Source organism: Panthera tigris, chromosome B3, assembly GCF_018350195.1.
Source record: "Panthera tigris isolate Pti1 chromosome B3, P.tigris_Pti1_mat1.1, whole genome shotgun sequence".
Taxonomy (NCBI): domain Eukaryota; kingdom Metazoa; phylum Chordata; class Mammalia; order Carnivora; family Felidae; genus Panthera; species Panthera tigris.
Window position 1 is genome coordinate 73523379 of NC_056665.1, and position 26828 is coordinate 73550206.

Consider the following 26828-nt stretch of genomic DNA (forward strand, 5'->3'; position numbering starts at 1 on the left):
GGAGAATTTAATCTGCAAGGCTGGTTTGAGAAAGTTAGCAAGCTGTTTCCATCCTAGTGGAAGCTGAACTACTAGAAAACTCCCTGTTTTAGGAAGCCTCAATCCCATTTATTACTCTCTCAAGTAGGGCTGGACACATTCCCAGGAACAAGTTCCTCATTCCCCAATTTCCAGGACTTTGGCTGTTTGGACCCTTTGAACAGCAAACTCCAGTCTAAGAGTGAAAGCTGGAGACTAGAAGAGACACTATGGGAATCCAGGAAAGAAGAGGTGATCTGGACCAGGAATTGAAGCATATTGAAACTAAAAAGAAGACAAAGAAACTGATCTGAGAACAGAACTAGATTTAGACTAATGGACAGAAGTGTCCAACAACCAATGGATCTCTAGATCCAAACTCTAGAATTTGCTGTGATATTTGTAATTGCTTACTATGATATATAAACTATAGAGCACTTATTGGTAGTTGTTCTTATTAGAGCTCAAGATTGGATCGCTCTTAAGAAATGTTCACTGGGTGTTGTATGGAAACCAATTTGACAATAAATTTCATATATTGGAAAAAAATAATAAAATAAAAGTTAGATAGTTCTAAAATAAAAAAAAAAAAAAGAAAGAAGTGTTAAGATGAGGGTAATAGGCACAAAAGATACTCCAGAGGTCTTATAGGGCAGGGAGGAGGTGAAATGGCACTGAAGAGCAGGTGTTTACTCTGCCGTTATAGGCATGAATTCCAAAAGCATATGAAATGCCTTCCTCAAGTCTCAGCAACAGATCATGAGTATTGGAGAGTGAATGGGAAGGGTGAATGGGAAGGGAAGTGAATCGTGAGCATTGGAGAGACAGATGGGCCAACTCAACACAGTATGAACCACACCAATGACAAGGCATTAAAATATAATCCAGTGTTATCCTCAATTTATTTCACTTGCATTCCAATGAGAATGTGCCATCCTTGACTCCCCAATCACCATAATCACCAGGTCCTGTAAATTCTACCTTGTAAATGCCAAATACATCTATTTCTGTATACCCCCACAGCTCCATCCCTAATTCATATCACTGTCATCCCTATCCTGGATTCCTGTAACCACATTATAACTGGTCTCCTTGCCTCTGATCTTATTCCCCTCTCCAATTCATCCTTTACTCTTGCAGCCATGAGTTTTCTAAAATGTAAATATGATCATATCAATTTTCTGAAACCCTTTAATGCTGTCCCACTGCTCCTAGAGTAAAGCCCAATCTCTCTGGCATGGCCCAGAAGGCCCTTTCATGGCTGAGTCTTCACTTCTATCTACATTTCCTACCTCTTAGTCTATGCTGTGGCTATACTGAATCACCTGAAGTTCCCCTAAGGGGGAATGTTCTTTCCTGTTCCTAGACCTTGGCACATGCTAATCCTTCCTGCTGTAACATTCTCCCTGTCCCATCCCATTCCACTTTTCTCTCCATGCTGAATGTTGCCCTATCTCCAACTGGTCTTTCCTCAATTTATATGTAATTTTCTCCAAGATTTTCCTCAACCACAATCCCTACTCCCATTTCTTTTTTTTTTATTTTTTTTAATGTTTATTTATTTTTGAGAGAGAGAGACAGAACGTGAGTGGGGGAGGGGCAGAGACAGAGGGAAACACAGAATCTGAAGCAGACTCCAAGCTCTGAGCTGTAAGCACAGAGCCCAATGTGGGGCTCGAACTCACAAACCACGAGATCATGACCTGAGCTGAAGTCGACGCTTAACTGATTGAGCCACCCAGGTGCCTCTACTCCCGTTTCTGTTATATCTAGCTCTGCTTGGATGTTGTCCTCTTGGGGAATTTACGAGTTAGAACTGAAATTCCTTGTGTCTTTGTCAGAATCATCCACTGGACTGTGGGTTCCTTGGTACAGGAACGAAGCATCCTCATGTCTAACACAGTCCCTGAAGCAGAACAGACACTCAGTTATTTGAGAATAATTGAATGATTCTGCATCCCCTGTGGTACCTGGAAGACACACATGTGGACTCAGTAAATGTTTATTAAGTCTCAACTTCCTGCTGCTGCCACCGCAAATGAGAATGAGGTTTTTTGGTTTACTGTTGTATCTCTTGTGTCTCAAACAGTATCTAGCACATCATGGGCACTTGATAAATCTTTGTTGAATGAACAAAGTGTTGAGATTCTCGTTTATATAATGCTTCCCAAGAGTCCCAACTCCTTTCTAGGTTGTATTGCTCTACAGCAGACTTTTGAGCAACAACCTGGGGTAGCCACCCTGAGGAAGGCTTCCAGCCAAAGACCTGCTCAGTGCTCCTCAGGGCTTTGCGGAGGTGGTGGAAGGCAGAAAGAGAGAACACATTGTGAATGCTCATCACAAACACTAGACAGTTGAAACATTTCATTTTGATTCATCCTAGATAAACTACATAGCTCCTTCTTAGTAGTCAATCACCATGTCCAGCTGATTCTACTCCTAATTTTTCTGGTTTTTGTCACCTTGTAACTTCATTTTTATTTCAGGCCAGGATTTCGCTGGCCTGGACAAATGTTTAGCCTGCAAACTCGTCTTCCTGCTTCAAGTGTCACAGTCTTCACTCAGATGTGAGCCTAATCATGTTACTCATCTGCTCAATATCCTTCAGTGGTTCCCCATGCCTTGGATGAAGCCTGCTCTCTCCTGTATGATATATAGGATCCTTCGAGATCTGGGCCCTTCTCACCTGTTCAACCTCATCTCCTATCACTCTCCTGGGCTCCATCCACACAAAAGTACTTGCTTTTCTCCAACATGTCATTTCTCTCTTGACACAAAGTCTTTCCTGTGCCCATCCCTCTACCTGGCTGTTCTATTTCATGCCTATCTGGAGCCCACCTACTTACCTTTTTAGATTTGGCTCAATCTGGGAGCCTTACCTAGCATTCCTCTGGCAACTTTGAAGGACATTTCTTTGTGTTGCACACACTTTTGTCATCACATTGTATTGTAATTATTTGTTTGTACACCAATGTCTTCATTAGCCTTTAACCTCTTCCCAGACTCTATAAATAATGCCTTATCATCGCCCCTCAGTGTTGGAGCTCAATATGGTGATTAACTGATAGATTTGCAGTTTCTTTCTTTTTTGAAAAGCCACTTACAAAATAATTTTAGTCTCTATGAATCATAAAAATGAAAAACGAGATTTTAGTCAAATTGACAACTGAGTAAAAAATTAAAGAGATTTTCAATATGCAGGTGACCCTTGAACGATATGAGTTGGAGCGTCACAGGCCCGCTAAAATGTGGATTTGTTACAGCACAGCACTGTAAATGTATTTTCTCTTCCTTATGATTTTCTTAATGTTTTTAGCTTACTTTATTGTAAGAATACAGTATATATAATCCATACAACATACACAATATGTGTTAATTGGCTGTTTATGTTACTGGTAAAGCTTCTAGTCAATAGTAGGCTAAGTGTAGTTAAGTTTTTGGGAAGTCAAAGTTATATGTGGATTTTCAATTGTTCAGGGAGTCAGCATCCCTAACCCCTCCATTGTTCAAGGGTCAACTGTATTTAGATTTTATTTATTTATTTTTTAATAAAAATTTTTTTAACGTTTATTCACTTTTGAGAGAGAGAGAGAGAGAGAGAGAGAGAGAAACAAAGCGTGAGCAGGGGAGGGGCAGAGAGAGAGGAAGACACAGAATCTGAAGCAGGCTCTGGACTCTGAGCTGTCAACACAGAGCCTGACACAGGGCTCGAACCCATGAACCGTGAGACCATGACCCGAGCCAAAGTCAGACTGAGCCACCCAGGAACGCCTGTATGCTAGACGATGTATGGGGAAAGAAGACAACCTGGATATACATGGATTAAATCTGGGCAGTCTGTTTGTCTGGATTCATACATATAAGGATTATGAGACATCCAGAGAACTCCGGGAATTAAGGAGGGCAAGAAAGCAATGCTGTCCAGGCATCTGAGGCAACAGGTTTAGTAAATGGAGATAAATTTGGGGTTAGAGAATGTGAAAGAAACCTCAAAGGAAAATGAACCAAGACTAAGGGATTTAGAAATTAGGAAAGACTAGAACCCTCTGATGTCAAGGTATTAATTTGCAAGAGACTTGCAAAACAATACACACGTTTATCTATCATAGCATCCTGCATCAAGGACCTGGAAGCTTTCCACAGAGGAATTGCAGAGCAAATCAGAGTTAAAAATTACACAGTGAAGTTCTTTCTTTTCCAAGCTGCTCAAGGAAGAAGAAAAAGAAGGAGAAAGAGAAAAAGAAGGAAAAAAAGGAGGAGGAGAAGGAGGGAAAGGAGAAAAGCAGAAGCAGGAGGAGGAGGAGAAATCTGAAGCCCTAAAAGACTAGCCTCTTAGGAATCTCAGTAGAGAGATAGAAAATAAGATAAGAAGCATTTTTTACTTGTGAAATGCATGCAGCGCACTCTTGTCCCCTCAGGGTGAGAAAGGAGAAGGAGCTTTTTTTAGGACAGGCATTCAGGGGGGAAAGGGTACTTGAATGAGAAGAAAAAATTCTACTTTAGCTTCTGGACATGACCCTAGCTCCCAAAGCCAGGAAGGAGACCAAGAGCTGCTTGAGTGAAAGGTGGCCCAGTCCCAAGGAGAGGGAGACAGATCCCAAAGGAAAACCCAGTGTTAGGAAGCAAGAAGCACAAATGGGGGACCCCAGAACACCTGAAGCTCCTTCAGTGTCAATGGGACCTCTTTGTTTATAACTAGAAACTCAGGCAATTGCCAAAAGATATAACTAAATGATAAAACAGCAAGCTGCAGAAATAACCTGTCAATATGTTTGTCTATATGTCCAGACACATACATGGAGAGATGCATTTTATTTAGAATTAGAAAGATACCTATCAACTGTTAGCACGGCCACTGGGCAGGGGAAGACTGTGACATTAAGGGGAAGTTTTCACAGTCGACCAACTTTATATAACTACTTGAATCTTTTACCTAGAGAATATAGTCATTTATAAATTAGTAAAAAGACAAAGAAAGAAAAGAGAAACACTCAAGAAAATCACAGAAGAAGGCATCAAAGCCAAGTTTCAACACCTCCTGTTCCCCCTCTTTCTTAAGTCCTTCCTCCCACTCTGGAGAAGGGAGAAAGGCTTTTCATTTAATTAGAATGTAAAATACATTCTTTTTTTCTTACTGCCTGGTGGCAAGGGATATTCTGCTGACTCAGCAGTGAATAATCAGCTTTGACCTACATAATAGAATAACTCAAAGTGGCAGCTGCAGTTGCATAAGCAGATCCAGCTCTGCAGTTCCTTCTCCCTCCCCACCCCCACCCCCAACCTGCCAGGCTCCTAGCAGGCAAGCCAGTTATAGCAGGTTCTCTCCACCCCCAACTGGCTGTTCCACCGCCATTTCTCATCTGATCTATTTTGGCCCCAACACAGAACCAGACTTGACCTCATCTCTTCCCTCCCACGGCCAACTCCAGCCAGGGGCCCATGGGGTCTCCCTGCCAGGCTCCCCACCCAGTCTTCCTGCTCCCTCCATGATATACCTCTTCACAGAGGGTGGCCTTAAAAATTCTCATCCTACAGTGGGTTAGGCCTGTCATCAGTATACCAAAATGACACAGCAGAAAGCAGAACTTTTTATTTCAATACATTCAGACCATCCCAAACTTTCTACTGATTCTCTCAAAAACCTGACTAGACTGGGCCACTCTTGGCTCTACTGCCAAAGAACACTGGGCCTATTTTTACACAGCTGGCTTGCCTGGCACCTGCAAAGAGGACAGGGTGCTGGAATAAAAGATAATAGCATTTAAGGAAAGTAGCATCCATCAAGCCTTCTGGACAGTTGGTTCCTTTTTCACTGAATACCTTAAGAGATGATTAGAGGGCCTATAGAAGTGGATTCCAAAAACAGGAAAAAAAAAAAAGTATTCAACAAACCAGAAAACAGAACTTTCTTTGCACAGACTCAAAGCAGCTGGTAGCATCTGGTGAGAAAATGTGAGTGTGTGGCTATGTCTGCACGTACACCCCTGCCGGGAGAGGGGTCATGGGCTCCACATGGCCTTCACATTTGGGAAGAAGTGGGTAGCACAAGGGGTTAGGTAAGGAGCTATTTTCCATTTCCGCCAAAAGAAATAAGGAGAAATAAGTTTGGGTTTTAGATTTTTCTGCTTATGAAGGTGAAAAAGTACTTGAATACCTAGCTCAAGGACAATGAAAAATTCCTGTCTCTGGAGAACAAGATTGACCAATGTTAAGTTGGAGATAATCTCCCTGCAGTTCTACTTAGGAGGCAGAGGACAGGTCAGATAAGCTTTATTGAACCTTTAATGGCAGGAATTGGGAGAGGAGAGGACTTTGTCATTTTGTCATCAGAGTTTCTAAATTCCTCCTTGGCTTGGTGCTAGCAGTGTCCAGTTGAGGAGTGGGCTGTGGAGGGGACAAGGCACAACTGTCTTTCCAGAGCTGGGCTATAGGCAGGAGATAACCTTGTCTGACCTGAGGGGGTATCTATGGGGCTATACAACTACAGAGGGTCCTGGCACAAGGGATTAGCTACCCTTGGCAGTTTGGGGGAAGGCAAAGGAGGCTGTGGGGTCAGCTGCCAAGGCAACTCCACTGTGTGGCCTGGTTTTTCTCTGTGGGGACAGAGTGACCAGTCTCATGGTTGTCAATTTCTTGTTGGAGAGTAAGGGTGGCCTCCTGTCTGAGATACTTTAGCAGTATCAGCAGGAAAAAGGAAGCCGAGGCTGTGTGCACGAGACACTGAAAGAGCAGTGGCCAGCACTTATGTGGTCCTCCTTCCTACCTCCATTAACCTGTCTGATGGCAGAAATAGCAACTCTTCCTGCATTCCCATGCCACCTTCCCCCTCCCCACACCTCTCCCAGCTCTGGATCCAGCTAGCAGGCAAGGACTGAGTGACCACCCTCAGTGACTACGTGACCCTGTGCTAAGAACATTTATTATCTCATGCAATCCTTACAACCATGACCTCCTGTGCAGGCAGGATTACAACCTCCATCTCACAGCAGGGTGGGGTGGGGAACTTTGCCAAGCACTTGCCACAATTAGAAAGTGGTGCAGAGATGCAGCCTCAGGCAACCTGGTTCTGGAGTCCACATTCCTTTGCCTCTAGGGCCATGAGCAGGCCTGACCAAGCACAGGGAATATACCCCAAATAAGTATCTTGGCCCCATAGTACCACCTGCTTGGATGGTAGGGGTCTCTCCTAGAGCTGTATACCACTGCCAAAGAGGGCATGCTTGCCAAGGAGACTACCCCTGTGAGAGGCCTCGGGGTGGGCAAGTGACCCCTCCTCTTCTTTCCCACCACCCTGACAGAGGGAAAACATCAAGATCTGGGAAAAAGTGTGGCCCAGATTGTCACTGCCTTCAGCTAAGTGTATGTGTGTTGAAAGGTACGAGAAGGCAGGGATCATGTTAATTCCAAAAAGTGGAGCCTGGAAAAAATCCAAATATTTTCTTTAAAAATTAGTTTTTGGTTAAAATATATAAAATATCTCAATCTATTGAGATCCCTGATACTTCCTAAAAATATGAGTTGCAGAATTTCTCTACACACATCTCTAATCTATTCCAGCTCACAAACATCTTTCCTTCTTCTCTGAATTTTTAAAAAATGTTTATTTTTGAGAGAGAGAGAGAGAGAGAACAGGGTGGGGGCAGAGAGAAAGGAAGACAGAGGATCTGAAGCAAACTCTGGGGCTTGAACTCACGAACTCATGAACCATGAGATCATGACCTGAGCAGCAGTCAGACACTTAATGGACTGAGCCACCCAGGCACCCCTGCCCCTTCTCTGAAATTTTACTGAAATTGAATCCTTACTACAGAACCTGTTTCTGTGGCTTTTCTCCCCAGTTAGGTAGAAAGCATATTAAGGGTAGAGACCATAGACGATGCACTTATTTTCTCCCAACTCACAGCTTTACACTCTCCTCCCAAAGAGTTTTAAGCTGTGAACTGGCAGATTGAGGTAGAGATGGATGAAGCCAGAAAAAAAATCTTCCTAAAGCATCAGGGAGCCTCCACAGTGTATGTGCTGGAAAGAGAAGGAATTAGGAGATCTGGGCTCCACTCAGGGCCTGCCACCTTGAGTATTCATTTGCTTGGCTCTTGTACTTACCTGCTCTAGGAAAGTGATAATATTGGCCCCGCTTACCTCATGGATTTGTCATGAGGCTCAGATCAGATAATATAGGTGAAAGTGCTGTGTATGATGTAAAGAACTTTGCCGGTGAAAATTACTGTGCCCCTGAGCAGCTATTTACGTTTCTCCTTCTTCTTCTTCTTCTTCTTTTTTTTTTTTTGAAAATTTTTTAATGTGAGAGACACACACACACACAGAGAACGTGAGTGAGGGAGGGGCAGAGAGAGAGATGAAGACACAGAATCTGAAGCAGGCTCCAGGCTTTGAGCTGTCAGCACAGCCCGACGCAGGGCTCGAACTCACGAGCTATGAGATCATGACCTGAGCTGGTCAGATGCTCAACCGACTGAGCCACCCAGGCACCCTAGTTTCTTCTTTTTTAACACCAGATAATTATATGCATAATCAATTCATCCAAGGCACACATGTTGGAAAAGTAATGGGGGGGGGGGATGTGGAAATAAAGGAGGGAAGGAAAGAAAGAGGGAGAGGAAGGAGAATCAGAGACAAGCGGACCACCAGGAAGGCCAAAAGAGGCCGTCCTAGGAGCAAGGCCCAGATGGCACTTACATAAGCAGATGGCAGCCAGGAGTCGAAGGCCAGACTCTGGGGGGAAGCAGGTGGGGAAGAGAGGCTGCAGCACATAGTTGGAGAAGGTGAGGGCGATGACAGCCTGGTTGGTGGGGTAGATCACCAGCACCGCAATCCAAAGCCTCAGGAACCTGAAGGGGGAACAGGACAGAACTTGACCCAAGACAGCCACAGAGACTCCCGCCCCAATGACATGCATGGCAGGGATTCAGCAGTCATCAAAAGAAACCTGGGCAAGTCACTGGGCAGTAGAGGTGGGTGGGCTAAAGGGGTACGTTTCCTTTTCATTTCAGGGATGCTGAGGACCCCAACTCCTGCTTAATGAGACAGTTGGCCCTCTGCAATGACAATAAAGTGGTTTGACGACGAGGAGCTAAGTGTCTGCTAGTGCGAACACATGTCTCGGCATTCTTCTCTCTCCCCTCTCCTTTTATAATCTCTTCTCTGAGCCCTGGCTCCTAGAATCCAGTGGTGGAAAATAAAATAGGCAACCTGAGAATTCTGACAGCCAGGACATGCTTAGGGTGTGGCCACTTTAAGCAACTGCCAGGGGCGGCACTGAGTGGGGGCATGAGGGGAAAGTGCCCTCCACATTCTTGGCCCCCTGGTAAGGGTTCAGCTCCTCAGTAGCAGGGCTGCAGAAGCTGACGAAATTCAAGATCAGGGGCTGACTCTGCTGGGAGGCCTCATCCTTGATAGTGTGAGAAGAGGGTACCCCATTTCTTAGGTGGTCACTCTAATTTGTAAAACAAAAGGGCTTTGTTTTGTGATGTGCTTTCTCTGTGAGTCTATGGTCAGAGTTGTCACAAAGCCCAATTTGTTACCACTCATAGAATCTTGCCCACTGAAATCAACAAAGAGGTAAAAACTACAACCTGGTTCTTCTGCCATCCTCAGAAGAATCAAGGGGACACACAGCTACATTAGTGACCATGACAGGGAAGCAAAAGAGGAATCCTATTCTCTAGCTCTCCTAGGCACATTGGAAACCACTGGCCTTGGCTTCTAGACAACACAGGCCTCTGTGGGTCCTCTTACCCAGCCAGTCCTCCAAAGATGTCCTTGACGTAGGAGTAGTCACCTCCAGATTTGGGGATGGTGACACCAAGCTCAGCATAGCACAGGGCTCCCACAGCTGTGATGAGACCAGTTACAATCCAGACAATGAGAGCAAGGCCCACAGAGCCAGCGTTCTCCAGCACACCTTTTGGCGAGACGAAGATCCCAGAGCCAATGATGTTCCCTGCAGGAGGCACCAAGGTTGTCAGGGAAGACAGTGGAGTCAGCACAATTGGCAAGACTGGCATTTGCAGCAGTGGTCTCATCTCTAGTTTGATCCTAAAATGCCTTTGGAACACACCTTCAGGCAGGTGCGTCTAGTAATAATTTATATGTCTCCTTTGGTCCTCAGGATACCCCTATGGAGTCAGATATAATTTTATCCATTTTACAGAGGAGGAAACTGAGTCTCAGAGATATCAAGTGCATTGTCCAAGTCTACATGGTAGCAAGTAGTGGCTCAGGTACTGAACTTTAAGACCCTCTTACTGGGCTGTACCATGGCCTACTCGAGGCAACAGAAATCTTAAGACTAACTGGAAATGGCAGGACTGGAAAAGCAATCTATTCCCAGAGACAATCTGCAGGGTAGAAAGCTTCAAAAATGAGCTTAAGGGCCATAAATTTTGTATAGATTGTGGTCATACCCCATGCCTGGGGTTTTTTAAGACCCAGGAGCATCGATAGCACTTCTAGAGGCTGGCTTTTACCCCAGACATGACAGCCCCACCCTTGGTAAGAAATATGAAATAACCCTATAAAAACAGTCCTAGTAGCTTGGAAGTGGTTTGTAGGAGTGCAATACGTGCAAAGGTTCAGCACTATATTCTTCCAAAGGTCGTTCCCCTCCATTGTTTCATGCGACCCTCACAAAAACCTTACGAAATTCAGGAAGAAGAGGAAGAATAGGTATTTCTCTCTTTATTTTACAAAAAGGCTAAGACATCGAGGGGTTAAGTGACTTTTTCCAAATTCCACGGCCACTGATGGGTAAAATTGGATCTAGAAGTCAGTCTCCTGATGCTTAATCCAGTGCATTTTCCACTAATCTATTTCTGCTTCTGTGTGCAGAAAGGCCAGCTTTCTCCTGAGAGGTGAGACGGGTAGCAAGGACTGAATAGTTGGCTACTGGGATGTGTATATTGGGCAGGGGAGGAACAGATGGGTGGGGGGAGCTCCTGACATGCTCCATCCCAAGCTTTCCTCTACTTCTTGTGATTCAAGGTGATCAGGGTGCACTGCACAGGTTCTTTGAAAGAAAGCTCTTTGAGGGCTGAGGGAAGAATCAGAGACTAAGTGAATGCAGGTAGAAAATCAGAACTGGAGTATTATGAGGCCAGCTTGGTTTGACAATGTTCTGAGGACATCTGAAACTCCCACCACCTCTCTTAGGGGGTTTGGAACCATATCTGGGCTGAACAAGATGCAGAGTATGAGATTTTACACTCAACTTTCAAAAACGACTTTCAGATCTCAACCACAACTCAACCTCAGTCCAGTCCTGGAACTTTCACATCTAAACCAAAATTCATGCATCTGGTTATTTCAGTGAAAGGGAACATTCTATTTCAGTGAATAGTCACACTCTAAAAATAATACACTTTGGGGCCCCTGGGTGGCTCAGTCGGTTGAGCGTCTGACTTCAGCTCAGGTCATGATCTCACAGTTCATGAGTTCGAGCCCCACATCAGGTTCTGTGCTGACAGCTCAGAGCCTGGAGCCTGCTTCGGATTCTGTGTCTCACTCTCTCTCTCTGCCCCTCCCCCGTTCATGCTCTGTCTGTCTCGAAAATAAATAAACATTAAAAAAAATTTTTTTAAATAATACATCTTATTCCTCTTGGATAAAGAATGCTTTTCACACTAAAAAATTGCAGCTTCAGATGACTAATGGGAGAGGAAAGGGGTCTAGGCAGGTATGACAGCAGCAACCGTGAGACTGACATACAGCATCTGCAGCTAGATTCAGATGGTAAGGAAGCACATTTGTCTCAAACTTGCCTTGCTTCTGTGCAGATAGTCTATCCCAACAGAACCGGGCTAAATACACAGATGAAGCTAAAAGAAGTAACAATCCCTTATGTTCAGCTTTGTGATCTAAACATCAGGCAAAGAGAGATAGAAAAATGAGATTCTGGGCCCCATTAGTTCTTAAAGACTTTTCCTTTTCTTGTACGTTTACTTAAAGTCCTATGTGATAGGAACAGCCTCCCTCTCTCCTCCACCAGTCTCCATATGTGTTTTGCATGAAGGTTAGGCTAGTGGAGACTAGAAGGCCTTCTGGTAGTGTGCTAAGACTCAGGACACAGTTACCCTAGCAAGTGACCCTTAATTTGCCAAACGTAACGTGCTCCTGTCCCCTAAAAGACACCAAGTGCCGGGAGTTGAGAACAAGGGATGGGGTTGCTAACAATGCTGAAAAGTGATAGTAAACTCCTTGCCTAGCAGGAGTTTATCAGAAAAGTAATTTGTAGGGCATTTCAAAGCCAGCCAAGAGGAGAGTAATACAGCTAGAGTTATAAAACTAGTTCAAGGGGTTAGAAAAATAATCAATACAGGAGAAAAACAAGGTTTGACTTTGGTCTTTAAGGTGCTGGAAAGGGAGGTGGTGGAGGAATGGGTAGGTGTTTCTCAGAGCCAGGAATGGCTGTCACAAGGAGGAAGTGGGAGTGAACGTTATCAAAGAGATTCCGTCTTCTCAGGAATTAAGTGTCAATGTTCCACCAAGGATTCTTGGAAAACAAATACTGCAGTGGGGATCTGTAAGCATTTCTGTTCTCCAGCCTTTGTTCTGGCATTTCCAGAGTGTGTACTCCTTTTCTCATTCCAGAGGCAGGCAGCTGCTGGAAAATGGGATGTGCAACACCAACAGCCCTTTGCGACTCTGATCACTTAACTGTGTCTCCTTATTCTTGGATAACATGTCCTTCTGTGGAGCTGCTGAGGTGATGGTGAGGGTCATAATGGGTTGACGTTGGGACAAGAGTCTTTACTTTATAAAAATTTGACTCTACCCCCTGCCCTGAAATCTTAACTTTGACCAAACTAAAATTACAAAGATATAAGCTAAAACAAACAAACAAACAAAAAAAAAATGCTAGCCAAAACAGAGTGCTAGAAACAGGAAGAAGAGGAATGTCTCTCTGATTCTAGGAAGCCGCTACCTAGAAAACCAGAATCAGATAACTTTTCCTCCACCTTAGTGGCCTCTGGAGCTTCTGCAGGGGAAGGAATGTCACACAGAGCTGTGTTCTGAAGCTGAAAGAACATTCACATTACATTTAGTCAAGAGTAATGCCTACTATTTGCTGCATCCTCTCACTTGTAAAGTGTCCCACAGTAGACACTCCATAAATGTTTACTGAATGAATGATGTCAGACATCCATCTAGAACTTATGTCCACAGAACAATTTAATGTACATGTTTCTTTGGAACCTCCAGATCCTGCAAAGTAGGTCAATTGTGTTTTGTAGGCAAATGAGTAAAGCAACCCACTTCTTTCACTGCTGAAGAGAGTGATCTGGCTATTATTACTGTCTCCAATTTATAGGGGAAGAAAATAGGGCAACTATTACTCCCATTTTCCAAATGGGAAAAAATGAGAGAGGTATTACTATCCCTATTTTATGGATGAAGAAACTGAGACCCAGAGAGGTAGTTATTTGCCTAAATCACGGAGTAGGTTAGTAGTAACTGTATTAGAACCTAAATCTTCTGTCACACAGCCTCAAGCTTTTCCCAGGAAATAGTCAGCTTTACTAAGATGATACTTATTAAGATAAGATGCTTATTAAGGAATTAGAACACAGATCTGATTCCTTCTTTCTACTGTGCCACCTTCGATGGTGATTTACAAAGTGTTCACATCCATTACTTTATTTGATTCTCAGAACTACCTTCTTAGGTGCACAGGGCAGGTACTATCATTTATATTTACCTTTGCTAAGACTGAGTTTTAGAGAGGTGAGGAGACTTGACCAAAGTCACATATTGCATAGGCAGCAAGGACTGCATAAGCAGTCCAAGTCCTTGGACTCCCAGCCTGGGTTTCCTGCACTATTCTACAGGGCCTCTCCTCTAGAAATTGCACAATAGAGACTTTAACTGGAGGGCTTTTACACTTGGACCCTGTCCAAATGTGTTTTTTCTGGAGTGGCTTTGAAAAAGGAGAAGTGGGAAAGGTCTTTTCTATCTTGACTATGGACCTTTCTTGATGAGAGGTTGGAAGAAAGTTGATTACTGTAGGGATGCTTTTCTCCATCGTTTTACTCTTAGACTCATTGTCTATAAAACCATTTAAGAATGAGATGCCCATTCATCTGGTATAGCCAAGGTTTCAATCCTTCCTTTCATCCATCCCAATTAGTAATATAATCACCTTATCATATAGATCTTCTTTGGTAAAAAATGAGTCCTAGGATGCCTGGACAATGAGGCCCAACTTGGCTTCTTCTGTCAAAGAAAAGCCAAGCAAACCACTCCAGGTTATATCAGTGGGCAAGTCTTCACCAGAAAAAAATTTGGAATTAAGAAAATCCACATTTGCCATGTATAACTTGATTTCCCCACTTGTGGGCCAATGTTCATGTGACTCCTATTAAGGCCTTACTCACATCCAGGCCTGTCCGCACTAGAATGCTGTAGGCATCAAACAATTTCCTACGGCATGGAATTACAGACTTCTAATGCCCAACAGACCCTCTAATCCAAAAGCTTTTGGCCTTCCTTAATAGCTCATGCTAGTCTTAGAGTCTAATCAGAGATCCTCTTAGGGCTTGGAGGTTCTGTCCATTTCTATAATGTTTAGAGAAAGCCAGGTGAACTTTCTTTATGCTTCTTCCTTAAAGTGGCTGAGAAGATCTCAGGATTTTCAGGACTGGGGGAAGTGTGGAAGCAGGATCTGGTATATTGGGGGCCTTGATCCTCATGGCAGGAAGCTCACCATGTTTCCTACCCTGTATAGACTTTCCCATTAGGACCATACAAATAGTTACATCAGGGTGACAACAGGTCAAGACTGACATGTGCCCTGCAGAGTTGCTATCTCTGGCAGAATAAACATGTGGAAGGTGCTGCAGGACTCTGCTGTTTTGGATTCCTTACTGAAAAATGAAAAGGGCGGAAGGCTCAGAATTGGGGGAGCCATTGATTCCTTGCTTTGCCACTCACAAGCTGTGTGACCTGAATTTTTCTGACAGCCCTTTCCTTTACCTGCTGAATGGGAATAATTGTTCCTGCCCTGACTACCTCACAAGGTTGTTATGGGAATCAAGGGAGGTCACATATGAAAAAAAAGGAGGGTGGAGGTCATGTATGTGTGGGAGCACTTTATAGTCTGTAAAATGCTAGCAAATATAAGGAATTGCTAGGATTTATAGCAGTAGAGATAGAGTCTATATCTAGAAGAATCCAATGGGCTTGCTTTGGAAGCTTGGCTCCAAAACAGCGCTGTAGAGCCAGGACCATGAAGCATTCTCTGAGTCATTTGTCTGCCTGTCTAGGTATAATTTTTAGATGCTGTAAGTGGGCGGCCAGCAGGTAACTGCATCTCAAAAAGTATTTATTAAGCACCCACTCTGTACATGCTTGCTTTAAAAGGTAATTGGGAAGCACTTGTTCACACATGGACTTTTAATGACAAGACGGAGACAACCACCACCCACCAGCCCCTGAAAAGCATAGCATCCTGGCTTGAAGGGCTATGAGTGCATATGTGCATCCTCACATATGCCCACTAACATTCACATCTAACCTCCAGCATCTCCCTGTCTTGTTGGGGAAGAAGGCACTAGCAGAGACAGGTTTTTTCTACATCAGTGGTTCTCATCCAGGAGCAATTTTGCACCATGTCCCCCAGCCCCAGGGGACAGTTGGCAATGACTGGAGACACTCTTGATTGTTACAACTGGGGGAGGGGGTGCTATGGCATCTAGTGAGTAGAGGCCATGGCTGATGTTAAGCATTCATCCTTCAATACATGTGACAGCACCCCACAACCACAAAGTGTCTGGCCCAGAAGGTAACAGTGCTGACATTGAGAAACACTGTTCTAACTTCAAGCCTCATTGTCATTATCTGGCTAATCCCTAAAATCCCTTTTAGATTGGAACTTGGATGATTTTTTTTTTTTTATGCCAAGCACAAACATTTACTGTTCATGGGAATAACCCAATTTTAAGCTAAAGAATATTTTGTTGTAGTAAAAGACATATAACATTATATTTACCATCTTAACCATTTTTAAGTATACAGTTCAGGGGTGCCTGGGTGGCTCAGTCGGTTAAGTGTCAGACTTTGGCTGAGGTCATGATCTCGTGGTCCGTGAGTTCAAGCCCCATGAGTTGGGCTCTGTGCTGACTGTTCAGAGCCTGGAGCCTGCTTCAGATTCTGTGTCTCCCTCTCTCTCTGACCCTCCCCCATTCATGCTCTGTCTCTCTCTGTCTCAAAAATAAATAAACGTTAAAAAAAAAATCTGAAGATGGTACCTTCTTGATAAAAAAAAAAAAGTGTACAGTTCAGTAGCATTAAGTATATTTACATTGTTAGGAAATATCTCCAGTGGATGATTTGTTTTTAACTGGCTGCTATTATTCAACAAATACTTTCTAAGCATTTGCCATGTGCCAGGCTGAATACTCAGGGATGTGAAAATGAGTAACACTGAGTCTTTACCCTCAAGGAAGTGTATGAAGTGAGGGCATGTAAGTGGACATGGAGCTGACAACAACTGTGCTGTATGACAGGATACCAAGGATGGAAAGGCCCACCGGCGTGGGCCACACACAACAAGCTTCCTGGAAGAGGGGAAGTACAAGATGGATGCTGATGAGTAAGAAGACTCAAATCAGCAGAGAGGAAGGGGAAAGCGTTGGCTGGTTGATAAGCAGGTCAGGTTTGAACTGAATTGGCCAGTTCTTCTCTTTGCCTGATCAGTCCAATTTAAATTTCTTTCTTTCTTTTTTTATTTGAGAGAGAGAGAGAGAGAGAGAGAGAGAGAGAGAAAGCAAGTGGGAACTGGAGGAGTGGCAGAGGGAGAGAGGGGGAGAGAGAGAGAGAAAGAGAGAGAGAGATTGAGAGGGAGAGTGAATCCCAAGCAGGCTCCATGCTGAGTGTGGAGCCTGACTCAGGGCTTGATCCCATGACCCTGGTATCATGACCTGAGCTGAAATCAAGAGATGGAGAGTTGGATACTCAACTAAATGAGCCACCCAGGCACCTCCCAACCTAAATTTCTGAACCAGAATTAATGAGTGCGTGTCAGGGGACTGGAGGTGGGAGGGGAAGTAAGGGTAGTGGTGGAGGAGGAGGAACTCAAGGAGAGAAAGAAACTAATATTTATTGAATATATATCATAGGATACCAGCTTTGTTTTAATACTTCACAAAAAACTTCTGTTCTACAGGTAAGTAAACTGATAATTAACTTGTTGCAGGTTATGAAGCTTATAAATAGGCAAGCAGCTTGCAAACCTAAGACTCCCTTCAAAGCCCCTCCCCTTCGGCTACATCATTTATGCTTCTTCCCTTTCAACAACACTCTGATACAAATCATGGACAAATTCATTATACCCCTTCTACTACAGCATCAGGATCTACTTAACAAATTATTCCTTATCTCTAAGGCAACATGACCTGTGTGTATTAGCTGCTTACTAAATACTCTATGCAGAATTGTACTCTAAAGAAGCAGCTAAAGCATTTATGCATTTCATAGATATACAAACAGGTACCTTTAAAATCTACATACAGATGGAAAAAGTATACTGATAATTCTGCAGCAAGGGTACTCTCTCTGGATAATCCACCTTCACACATGAAGCGTGGTGTGAGGTTGCCTGGAACATCTTTTGGCATATTGTGAAACCATCTCCCCAGAAGTGACGTCAGTGTTAATGCTGAGGATATTTAAGGTAGGGAGCAAACCAATGGGAATACTTGTGACTGTGACAAAGAATGAGGGATGAGATGTAATCAACAAAGCTTCTTAGCTCAAACTTCATTCATTCTATAAATAAAATAGCTTAAAATAAACCTGAAGCATAATTTTGCTTCTTAAAAATAAAATTGACCAGTGCTCAGCACATGATCCAGCATATAATATGCTCGGTGAGTGCTGAATGTTAAAATATGGACGAGTCTCAAATCCTATAACCAGCACTCCCATTTCTGTCCCCAGGAGCAACCTGCAGTTTATCATTTCCAGATCTCCAGAGAGAAGCAACTCAGGGTGCCTCATCCGTAGGCGTGTTCTGGGAGGGGAGCAAGCATAGTCTTTCTTGCTCTATATGCTTAGCCAAGAGTTAAAGATTGCAAAGGAACAATTCCTAGTTCCCTGGGCTCTACATGGTTGTTATTTTGGGGGTTCAGAATATATTCTTGGGATTATTTGCTCATGCCTGCTTTTTTGACACTCCCTCATCACCCCAAACATTAACAACAAAACAAGAGCAACAAAAGAATCTCCTGAGACATTTCTTTATAGGCAACTGTGATGCTGGATTAACCCTCAGAAGAAAGCCAAAAACCCTGGTAACCAGGCAATTTGAGAAACCCCAATCTGTATGCTCCTTACCTCCACACCACTTTAACAAGCTGTTTTAATTCAGAAAAGATATATATATGGTGCCAGCCTGTCCCAAAAGGTCATTTGATCTGGGTACAGGGTATTTTTGATGTTGTTGTTTTTCTAAATAAGATGAGCTATTTGGTTTTGTTTCTTGGACATACTTTTTTACCTTCTGGGTTCCTATTTTCTTCTCCCAATCCCAAGAGTCTCTTGCTAATCACTCAATCTGCATAACCCTGCTCTTTGGGAGAACATATTATAGTCCTGCCAGTAGCAGCCTCAACCAGATTGCTCCTTGAGCTCCGTGTTTCCTGGAGGCAGGAAGCATGCAACAGGATCCCTGTCCCCAGCTGCCCAGTTACATGCTGTGGAGAGCTTTGGTTAAGCCCAATGGCTTCAGAGTTCAATGACATGGGGGGAATCCTGGGTCTGTCATTGCCCACTTATTCATTCAAACCCTTCCTTTTTGTGACAGTACTAATTACAAGGTATTAGAAGAGTATATTCATTTAAAACAATTTTTTTAATGTTTATTTATTATTGAGAGACAGAGAGAGACAGAGCATGAGCATGGGAGAGGCAGAGACAGGGGGAGACACAGAATCTGAAGCAGGCTCCAGGCTCTGAGCTGCCAGCACAGAGCCCAACGTGGGGCTTGAACTCACAAACTGCGAGACAATGACCTGAGCTGAAGTTGGATGCCCAACCAACTGAGCCACTCAGGCGCCCCTAGAAGAGTATATTCATAAAGCACTGACCAAGATACCACTATCAGTGCATAGTAGTGCTCAGTAAATGGTAGCTACTTACTATTATTATTATTATTATTATTATTATTATTATTTTAATATTTATTTATTTTTGAGAGACAGAGTGAGACAAAGTGAGACTGGGGGAGGGGCAGAGAGAGAGGGAGACACAGGATTGGAAACAGGCTCCAGGCTCTGAGCTGTCAGCACAGAGCCTGACGCGGGGCTCGAACCCACAGACTGTGAGACCATGACCTGAGCCGAAGTTGGACGCTCAACCGACTGAGCCACCCAGGCACCCCGCTACTTACTATTATGATTACACTGCTGGGTAAGCCTTTCTCTGCTAACCAAGATGTGTTTCTTTTGACAAGCCTCCTACTTGGCTTCTGTCTCAGAGTTTTCTCTGAGAACAATGAGTTTTAAACATGTTTGCATCCTGAATGAACAAAATTTTAATCCCTCCATGTTTTTTTTAAAAAGTTGTAGTGCAAACTCAAGAAGAAATTTTCACACTCCAACCCTCTGTTTAACATCCAATAGACATTTGGGGGATTAGAAAGCTAATACATCATACTAGAGACTAAAATATAAAATCTTCTAAAGTGGTATAAAACACATGGGTCTGAAAATCTTTTGGACTTGAAAATTTTCCAAATCAGCCTAGTACCATTTTGATATGGTTATACAAATAGCCACACTTTTTTGTTGACAAATAGCCTTAAAAAAAAAAAAAAATGTTTTCCCCCAGCCTTTTCAGTACCAGACATCCATGGTCTTTACTGGCTCTGATGCTCTGATGTCATAGTTATGGTCTTCCGTGGCCCACTCCCCCACCACACAATACACACTGGCCTTACTCCTTTTTCTCTCTGTTACTGATTAGAAATAAAGAATAGCTAAAAGCTTTGGCCCTGGAGTCAGACCATCTCAGTAATCGGTTGTGTGACCACTGGCAAATTACCTACCAGTTCTGTGACTCAATTCCCCATGTTTAAAAATAGAGGGGCGCTGGGTGGCTCAGTGGGTTAAACATCCCACTTTAGCTCAGGTCATGATCTCTTGGTTCATGGGTTTGAGCCCCACATTGGGCTCTGTGCTGACAGTTCAGAGCCTGGAGCCTGCTTCAGATTCTGTGTCTCCCCGTCTTTCTGCCCCTCTCCCACTCGACATTGTCTATATTTCTCTCAAATATAAATTAACATTAACAAATTTTTTTTAATTAAAAAAATTGAGATAGTCATAATATCTACTTCCATAGGATTATGGTCAGGATTAAATAAGGTAATATGCATAAAAACTCATAGCACAGGAACTGTGGGCATTTAGTAAGAGCTCAATAAATACTACTCTTTTATCTTTACTCTTTCAAAGATTTTATTTTTAAGTAATCTCTACACCCAATGTGGGGTTTGAACCCACAATCCAAGATCAAGAGTTACATGCTCCACCAACTGAGCAAGCCAGGAACCCCAATAAATACTATTTTAAAAAAATATCTTAGGGGTGCCTGGGTGGCTTAGTCCATGGAGCATCTGATTCTTGATTTCAGTTCAGGTCATGACCTCATGGTTGTGAGATCAAGCCCCAGGGTGGGCTCCAGGCTGGGTGTGGAGCCTGATTACGATTCTCTCTCTTTCCCTCTGCTCCTCCTCCATGTGTGCGTGCACTCTCTCTCTCTCAAAAAGAAAGAAAGAAAGAAGAAAGAAAGAGAAAAAGAAAAAGAAAAAACATATATATATATATATATATATATATATATATATATATATATACACAAACAAAGAGGGACCTCTGCCCAGGGTCTAAAGGAAAACACTCCTTTAGAACATAAAAGTAGAAATAGTAGAGAATAATGCTTAAAAGTTCAATTCAGAATTGGGACAAGCTCTAGGTTTGAATCTCGCCTTCAATACTTTTTAGCCATGTGATCTTCAACAAGTTGCTTATCCATCTGAGCCTCCATTTCCTTATCTGGAGAAAGAGATAAGTGCCTACCATGCCAGGTATTGTGAGGGATAAATAGGATAATGATATTGGGTAACTGCACAAGTGTCTGGCATATATTAAGTGCTTAATAATGATAGCTCTTGGGGATTCAGTCAGTGGAACGTGCGACTCTTGATTTTGAGGTTGTAGGTTTGAGCCCCATGTTGGATGGAGATAATTGCTTAAAAAGTAAAATCTAAAAAAAAAAAAAGATAGCTCTTAACAGTAACTTCGGTATCATTAGATGAATTTTGCTGCTGTGTCACACTCTCTTTAGATTTTGGGGGAACTACACATTCATAGTGAAATCTAAGTTCATCTGTTGTCACCAGATTTCCTTAGCCAAGTACATGGAGAACAATAGACTGGTTAGATTAAGGTAAAGGTGATATTAAAAATTAAAATGGCCTGGGATGCCTGGCTGGCTCAGCCAGTGGAGCATGCAATTCTTAATCTCAGGTTTGTGAGTTCAAGCCCCACGTTGAGTGTAGAGCTTACTTAAAAAAAAAAAAAAATTTTTAATGGCCCAACCTAATTGTCTATGTTGATGAAATTATTCCTTGCTTAAAGATTTTCAAGCCAGGTTCCCAACAGTTCTTCAGATAAACACTTCTTATTACTACTATATGCAGACTTTTCCCAAGAGCCAATAAAGTCCAACAATCATTTGAGTTATTGTTCCATATAGGGCTACACACTAAAGATTCAGAGATGTAGAAGATACTTTTTTTTTTTTTTTTTTTTTTGCTCAAGGGAATAACAGTTTAGTTGTTAACGTTTTAAAGTTTCTTTTTTTTTAATGTTTATTTATTTTTGAGACAGAGAGAGACAGAGCATGAACGGGGGAGGGTCAGAGAGAGAGGGAGACACAGAATCTGAAGCAGGCTCCAGTCTCTGAGCTGTCAGCACAGAGCCTGACGCGGAGCTCGAACTCATGGACCGTGAGATCATGACCTGACGGACGCTTAACCAAATGAGCCACCCAGCCGCCCCTAGTTGTCAACGTTTTACCTATGAAATCTCCCAGAATCATCTTCTCTATCCCATCTTTTCCAACATCCTCAAGATGTTTCTTAATCTAGTGCTGGATGAGACTTCTCTCCTTGTGCTTCCTACCATTCACCTAACTTTGCCCTTATTCAGCTCTTACACAACTCAACTATTTCATTAATTTCGTTATTTGTTTAATGTATATGAATGTCATCTCTCCAGTCAGATTATAAGTAACTCTAGGGCATGGGTTTCTATTAGTTCAGTCTACATTCTTGTAACACCTACCATTCTATTATTCCTACTTTAGATCATCAATGATGCTTGTTAATGAAATTTTATGAGCTTGTATGAAACATATAGTTTAACTTATCCCTCTAAGTCAATTGGGTATGAGATAGTTGGATTTGGGGCAGATGTTACTTTCCCATACCATATCACCGGACTCACTTAGGAAATTTCTTTCCTCTTTTTGCCTTCTAATTCTCTTTCTTCCACAGTCTTGATGTTGAACACCAGATCACTGAATTCTGCATGGAAAAGGCCATTTCTATTTTTGTATTTGGTCTTGAAAAAACTTGAATCACTATCATCCACTCAGAAACCCCTCTAGAAGAGAATGGGGCTGCTGCTCAGCATATCTGCAATTCAACAGCCATGCAGGAGGGGAAGCAAGAAGAATTTTTTTTCCTGGAAGCAGATGTCCTTCTGACAAAAGCAGAAAAAATTTTGCCCCCATATAATCCTAGAGAAAATCTGTGTCTCACCCTAGTTTAAATGGAGCTAGAATAGTGCCTATTAACTCTACAAAGATTCTCACACTTTGGAAAAATATCCTGATTTCTCTGAAATCACCTATTTGGGATCTCCCTTTACTTTAGAGTTATTATTCTTGTCACTGTAATGTCAATGGGAATATTGGGACTATTTTCACACTGAAGCTCAATCTATGAGATTGTGGGTAAAGCAGTAGTAATATTTACCCAACTAAGATTGTATTTCTTCAACATTTAGAAACCTGTTGAAGAAAGAGACAAGAACAACCTCAGGATATAGAGAAATGTCCTCCACCCTTGAATACCTGCACATATACAGAGGTGGGTGAGCAAGGCTGAGGCAGGAAAGAGGTTTGACTGTGCTTGTGTGCATGTAGGTGTACACATCTGCATATGAATAAGAGGAGGAAAATGCTTAATCCTATCAGTCAAACTGGTGAAAGAGGTAACAGGCTCTGGGCTATTTATAGACCATAAATTGGCATGTGCTGTACGTATTGAGTACTTTGCTGATCTCATTTTTTGAGCAATTGAGATAAAGGAGAAGCAAAGAAAAGGTAATGAGAGATTCAGATCATGATTGTAATTTTCTAAAATAACATTACATTTCTTTTAACTGTAGATGCCTGGAAAACCTCCCAGAGTCAAGAGAATTAGATAGAATGGGATTCAATTTTGAAAACAGAGTGGAGATAACATGATCACCAAAGTCTGGGTGTAGAGGTGAAGAGGATTATCTGAATACTATACTGATTTTATTTGATTTCAAGGGCGTTCTCCAATGTCATTATTGCTCGGGTGCCAAAATGCCTCTGTGCATGTAATATGGGCTCATCCAGAGACACTGATTCATGGGCAGTAGGACAATAGGGCAATAGGGCAATAGAAAAAAGTTCAAAAGGAACTTTGGAGAGAGGACACAAACATATCTGGCCTGACCATCCCTCACCCCATTCTCTGGGAAGTCTGTAAAACCTTCTACCAAAAACAGAAGAAATGCTCACTCTCCGAAGTAATGAGCCATTGCCCATCCATCTCCAGGGCCTCTCTGGAAAGAGGAAGATGTGTTGTCTAGAGACAGAACCATATTTGGGACCCTCTGCCAAGCAGTGTGTGGTTAGGGGGTTGGAGTGGCCTATACTGGCACTCTCAGGAACACTCAGGCCCCCCAGCCTCAAAGTCAAAGTCTTCCAGCTGGGACCCATTTTAACCATCGGTTCCTCCTTGACTCCACGTTCTAGTCATTCTTTGAGAGCCTCATAAGGTCTTCCATGAATGTTAGGAGATGGGCAGACTCACAGGCAACTAGAGAAACTGCAAACTGTCTGTTTACAGAGAGGCACAATCTGTCTCTCCCTTTCTCCATAATTTATTTCCTCATCTGTGAAATGGGAATAACAGCCCCATCACATCTACTTTACAAAGTGAAAGTGCTGCATAAGATGAAAAAAGCTATAGGAAGGCAAGGTATTATTAGCGCCATTGTAGCCATTTTTATTATCCATTCCCTAGGCCCCCTATGTTTCATAGGACATAAAACAACAAAACATTTACTAAATATGTCTCAAGACAGTCCCCAACCTGCTAAAGAGATGGCTGCATGAAACCCTGTTAAAAATTCAGGTTCCCTAGCCCCACTTTAAGCCAACTGGATCAGAACCTTCAAGCGTGGAGCCAGAAGACTTGTATTTTCAACAAGCTCCCAGGCAATGCTGACCATCAGCCAGGTGTGTGAACCCTCTTTGCTCCATTCTATGAACACTGGACAGAACTGCTCAGCCTGCTTTGAAGGAAGAGATGCAAGACATACACAGCTTCCTAGACCCATCAGATATGACCACTGGGGATGGGTTACAGCACAGGTGAATGACAATCCTTTTCTAAGGGAGTAGGAAGCAAAAATAGCACTTTAGAGGGGGCATAGGTTCCATAAGAGGACCACCAGAGAAGGGGAGGAGTGGTGGATGGGAAAGGAAATTGGACTCACCTACAATGATACCACAAGCACTGACCAATCCAATTTCTTTCTTCAGGGCTACTCCGCCCCCTCCAGAACCAGACTCCGGGGTGGTATCCGATTTGCTCCCACCTGGGTGGCTCTTTTCAGTGTTGTTTCGGTGCCTGGCTCCTTTTTCCATCTTTCCCATTGGATTTCAACCTCCGAAAGGTATCTCTCTTTCTAAATATGTGTGGGTGTAAATATATTTTAAGAGATTGTCTTTCAAATTGAAATGTCCTTTTCTGAAATAAGGACCACTCCTACCCTCTTAAAAAAGACTCAGGCAGATAAAAGAAAAAAACTGAAAATCTTCCTATTCTGTATTGACACTTTCTTGTCACTCGTGCTTACAAACTAGGAAAGGGTTGTTAAAAGTGGGGGGAAAAGAGACATAGATATTTAAATATAAAAATAGAACTGTGCCAGCTACTCCAGCTGGAATTTTCCTGAAGGGGATGTAGATCTTCAGAGACCAGAATGGTTCTGCAATGTGTACCAGGCAGTGGCTTATTTTAGACGCTTCAAAGAGCTAATCTGGGTTTCATTCAGCTCTGCCCCCAAGAAAACAAAGATTGTCTTTACCTCCCCTTAGCCTTTTCTTTTATGATGAAGATAAGAGTTTTCATTAACTGAAGGGAAAAAAGGCAGTCCTCCGGTACTTTCTTCTCTTCCAGAAAAACAACTGTGGACCAGACCGGTTTGCTCTAGATCTTGTTTCCACCTGCTGTGGGTTTGTTTTCCCCTCCCTGTCTTCTGTCTTCTGCTTTCTCCAGATGTCCTCTTATGTCTCGTTTGTTTTCCTGTCCTTGTTTTCTTTCTTCCAAGCTCCGTCCTCACGGCACAGACTGCCCCATCTCTCTAGGTTACGGGAGAGTGGCCCTGGCACACACGAATGTGCTTCCCTTTTAGCATGGGGTTTTATAGGCTGAGCTAGCTCCGCCCCCATCTCCTCGGCTTTTCTCCATCCTCAGTCCGTCTCCTCCCTCCTCTTCAATTTAAATATTAGCACACAGCCCCCAAAGATCACCGAGAAGATGGATTAAAATATTCTGCTTTGTAATCGTCTCTCATTCTCCATCTTTCTCCTTGTGAGAAGTGGAAGTAAAATCCTTCCATGTCAACTGTTCTGGGAGAGATCATTAGCTGGTATAGCATTACAGGTCATACAGCATTTGTGAGCTTTATAAATAAGGGACCGGTTGTGCAGACACTTCCTCAGAAATACACAGGCGACTGTGCTAAAATATTTATATCTGGATCATTTGAGGATACAGGAGAGAAGGTTGTAGGGACCTTGTCTTCAAGTTTCTGAAAGTAGAAGGAAATTCGCGGCTGGGGGAGGGGAATGGAAAGAATTAAGAATAATGTAAAAGAGGTTCATTTAGTAGAACTGTGAATTACCAGGAAAGAATTACCAGGAAGAGGTAGTAGCCTTACTGTTCACAGCTCTATTCTGTGTTAGCTAAGGCAGGATGAAAATGTCTCCCACTCTGGACCCAGGAAAGAATGACACAAAATCTGGTAGGATGGAGCCTTTCACAGCTTCTAGTATTTTTTGCATGCATAAATTATCTGAAAGACAGCTCAGGGAAGGAGTGAAGAGCTATCAAGACCTCTCTGATCACAAAACAGAGTGTTGATGTTAAGAAATGACCAACTGGGGGCGCCTGGGTGGCTCAGTCGGTTAAGCGTCCGACTTGGGCTCAGGTCATGATCTCACGGTCCGTGAGTTCGAGCCCCGCATCGGGCTCTGTGCTGACAGCTCAGAGCCTGGAGCCTGTTTCAGATTCTGTGTCTCCCTCTCTCTGACCCTCCCCCATTCATGCTCTGTCTCTCTCTGTCTCAAAAAAAAATAAACGTTAAAAAAAAAAAATTTAGAGAAGAAATGACCAACTGGGGCCCCTGGGTGGCTCAGTCGGTTGAGCGACCGACCTTGGCTCAGGTCATGAACTCACAGTTTGTGAG

General features: G+C 43.0%; 1 protein-coding gene across 3 annotated transcripts in view; it reads right to left on the reverse strand.

Annotated features, from left to right (window-relative positions):
• The window catches only part of SLC7A8 (solute carrier family 7 member 8), a 78543-nt gene that overhangs the window by 26199 nt on the left and 25516 nt on the right, over window positions 1-26828 (reverse strand). Inside the window, exons 1-4 of one of the 3 annotated variants that reach the window (XM_007097973.3) lie at window positions 25446-25755; window positions 24852-25043; window positions 9775-9979; window positions 8716-8867 (exon numbers count right to left, since the gene is read on the reverse strand). In XM_007097973.3, coding sequence (XP_007098035.2) covers window positions 8716-8867; window positions 9775-9979; window positions 24852-25011 — 517 coding nt within the window. In that variant the 5' untranslated portion in view covers window positions 25012-25043; window positions 25446-25755. Of the gene's footprint in view, window positions 1-8715; window positions 8868-9774; window positions 9980-24851; window positions 25756-26828 lie in introns of those variants that run through there. The other 2 variants (XM_042989398.1, XM_042989399.1) reach the window with 2 other exon arrangements.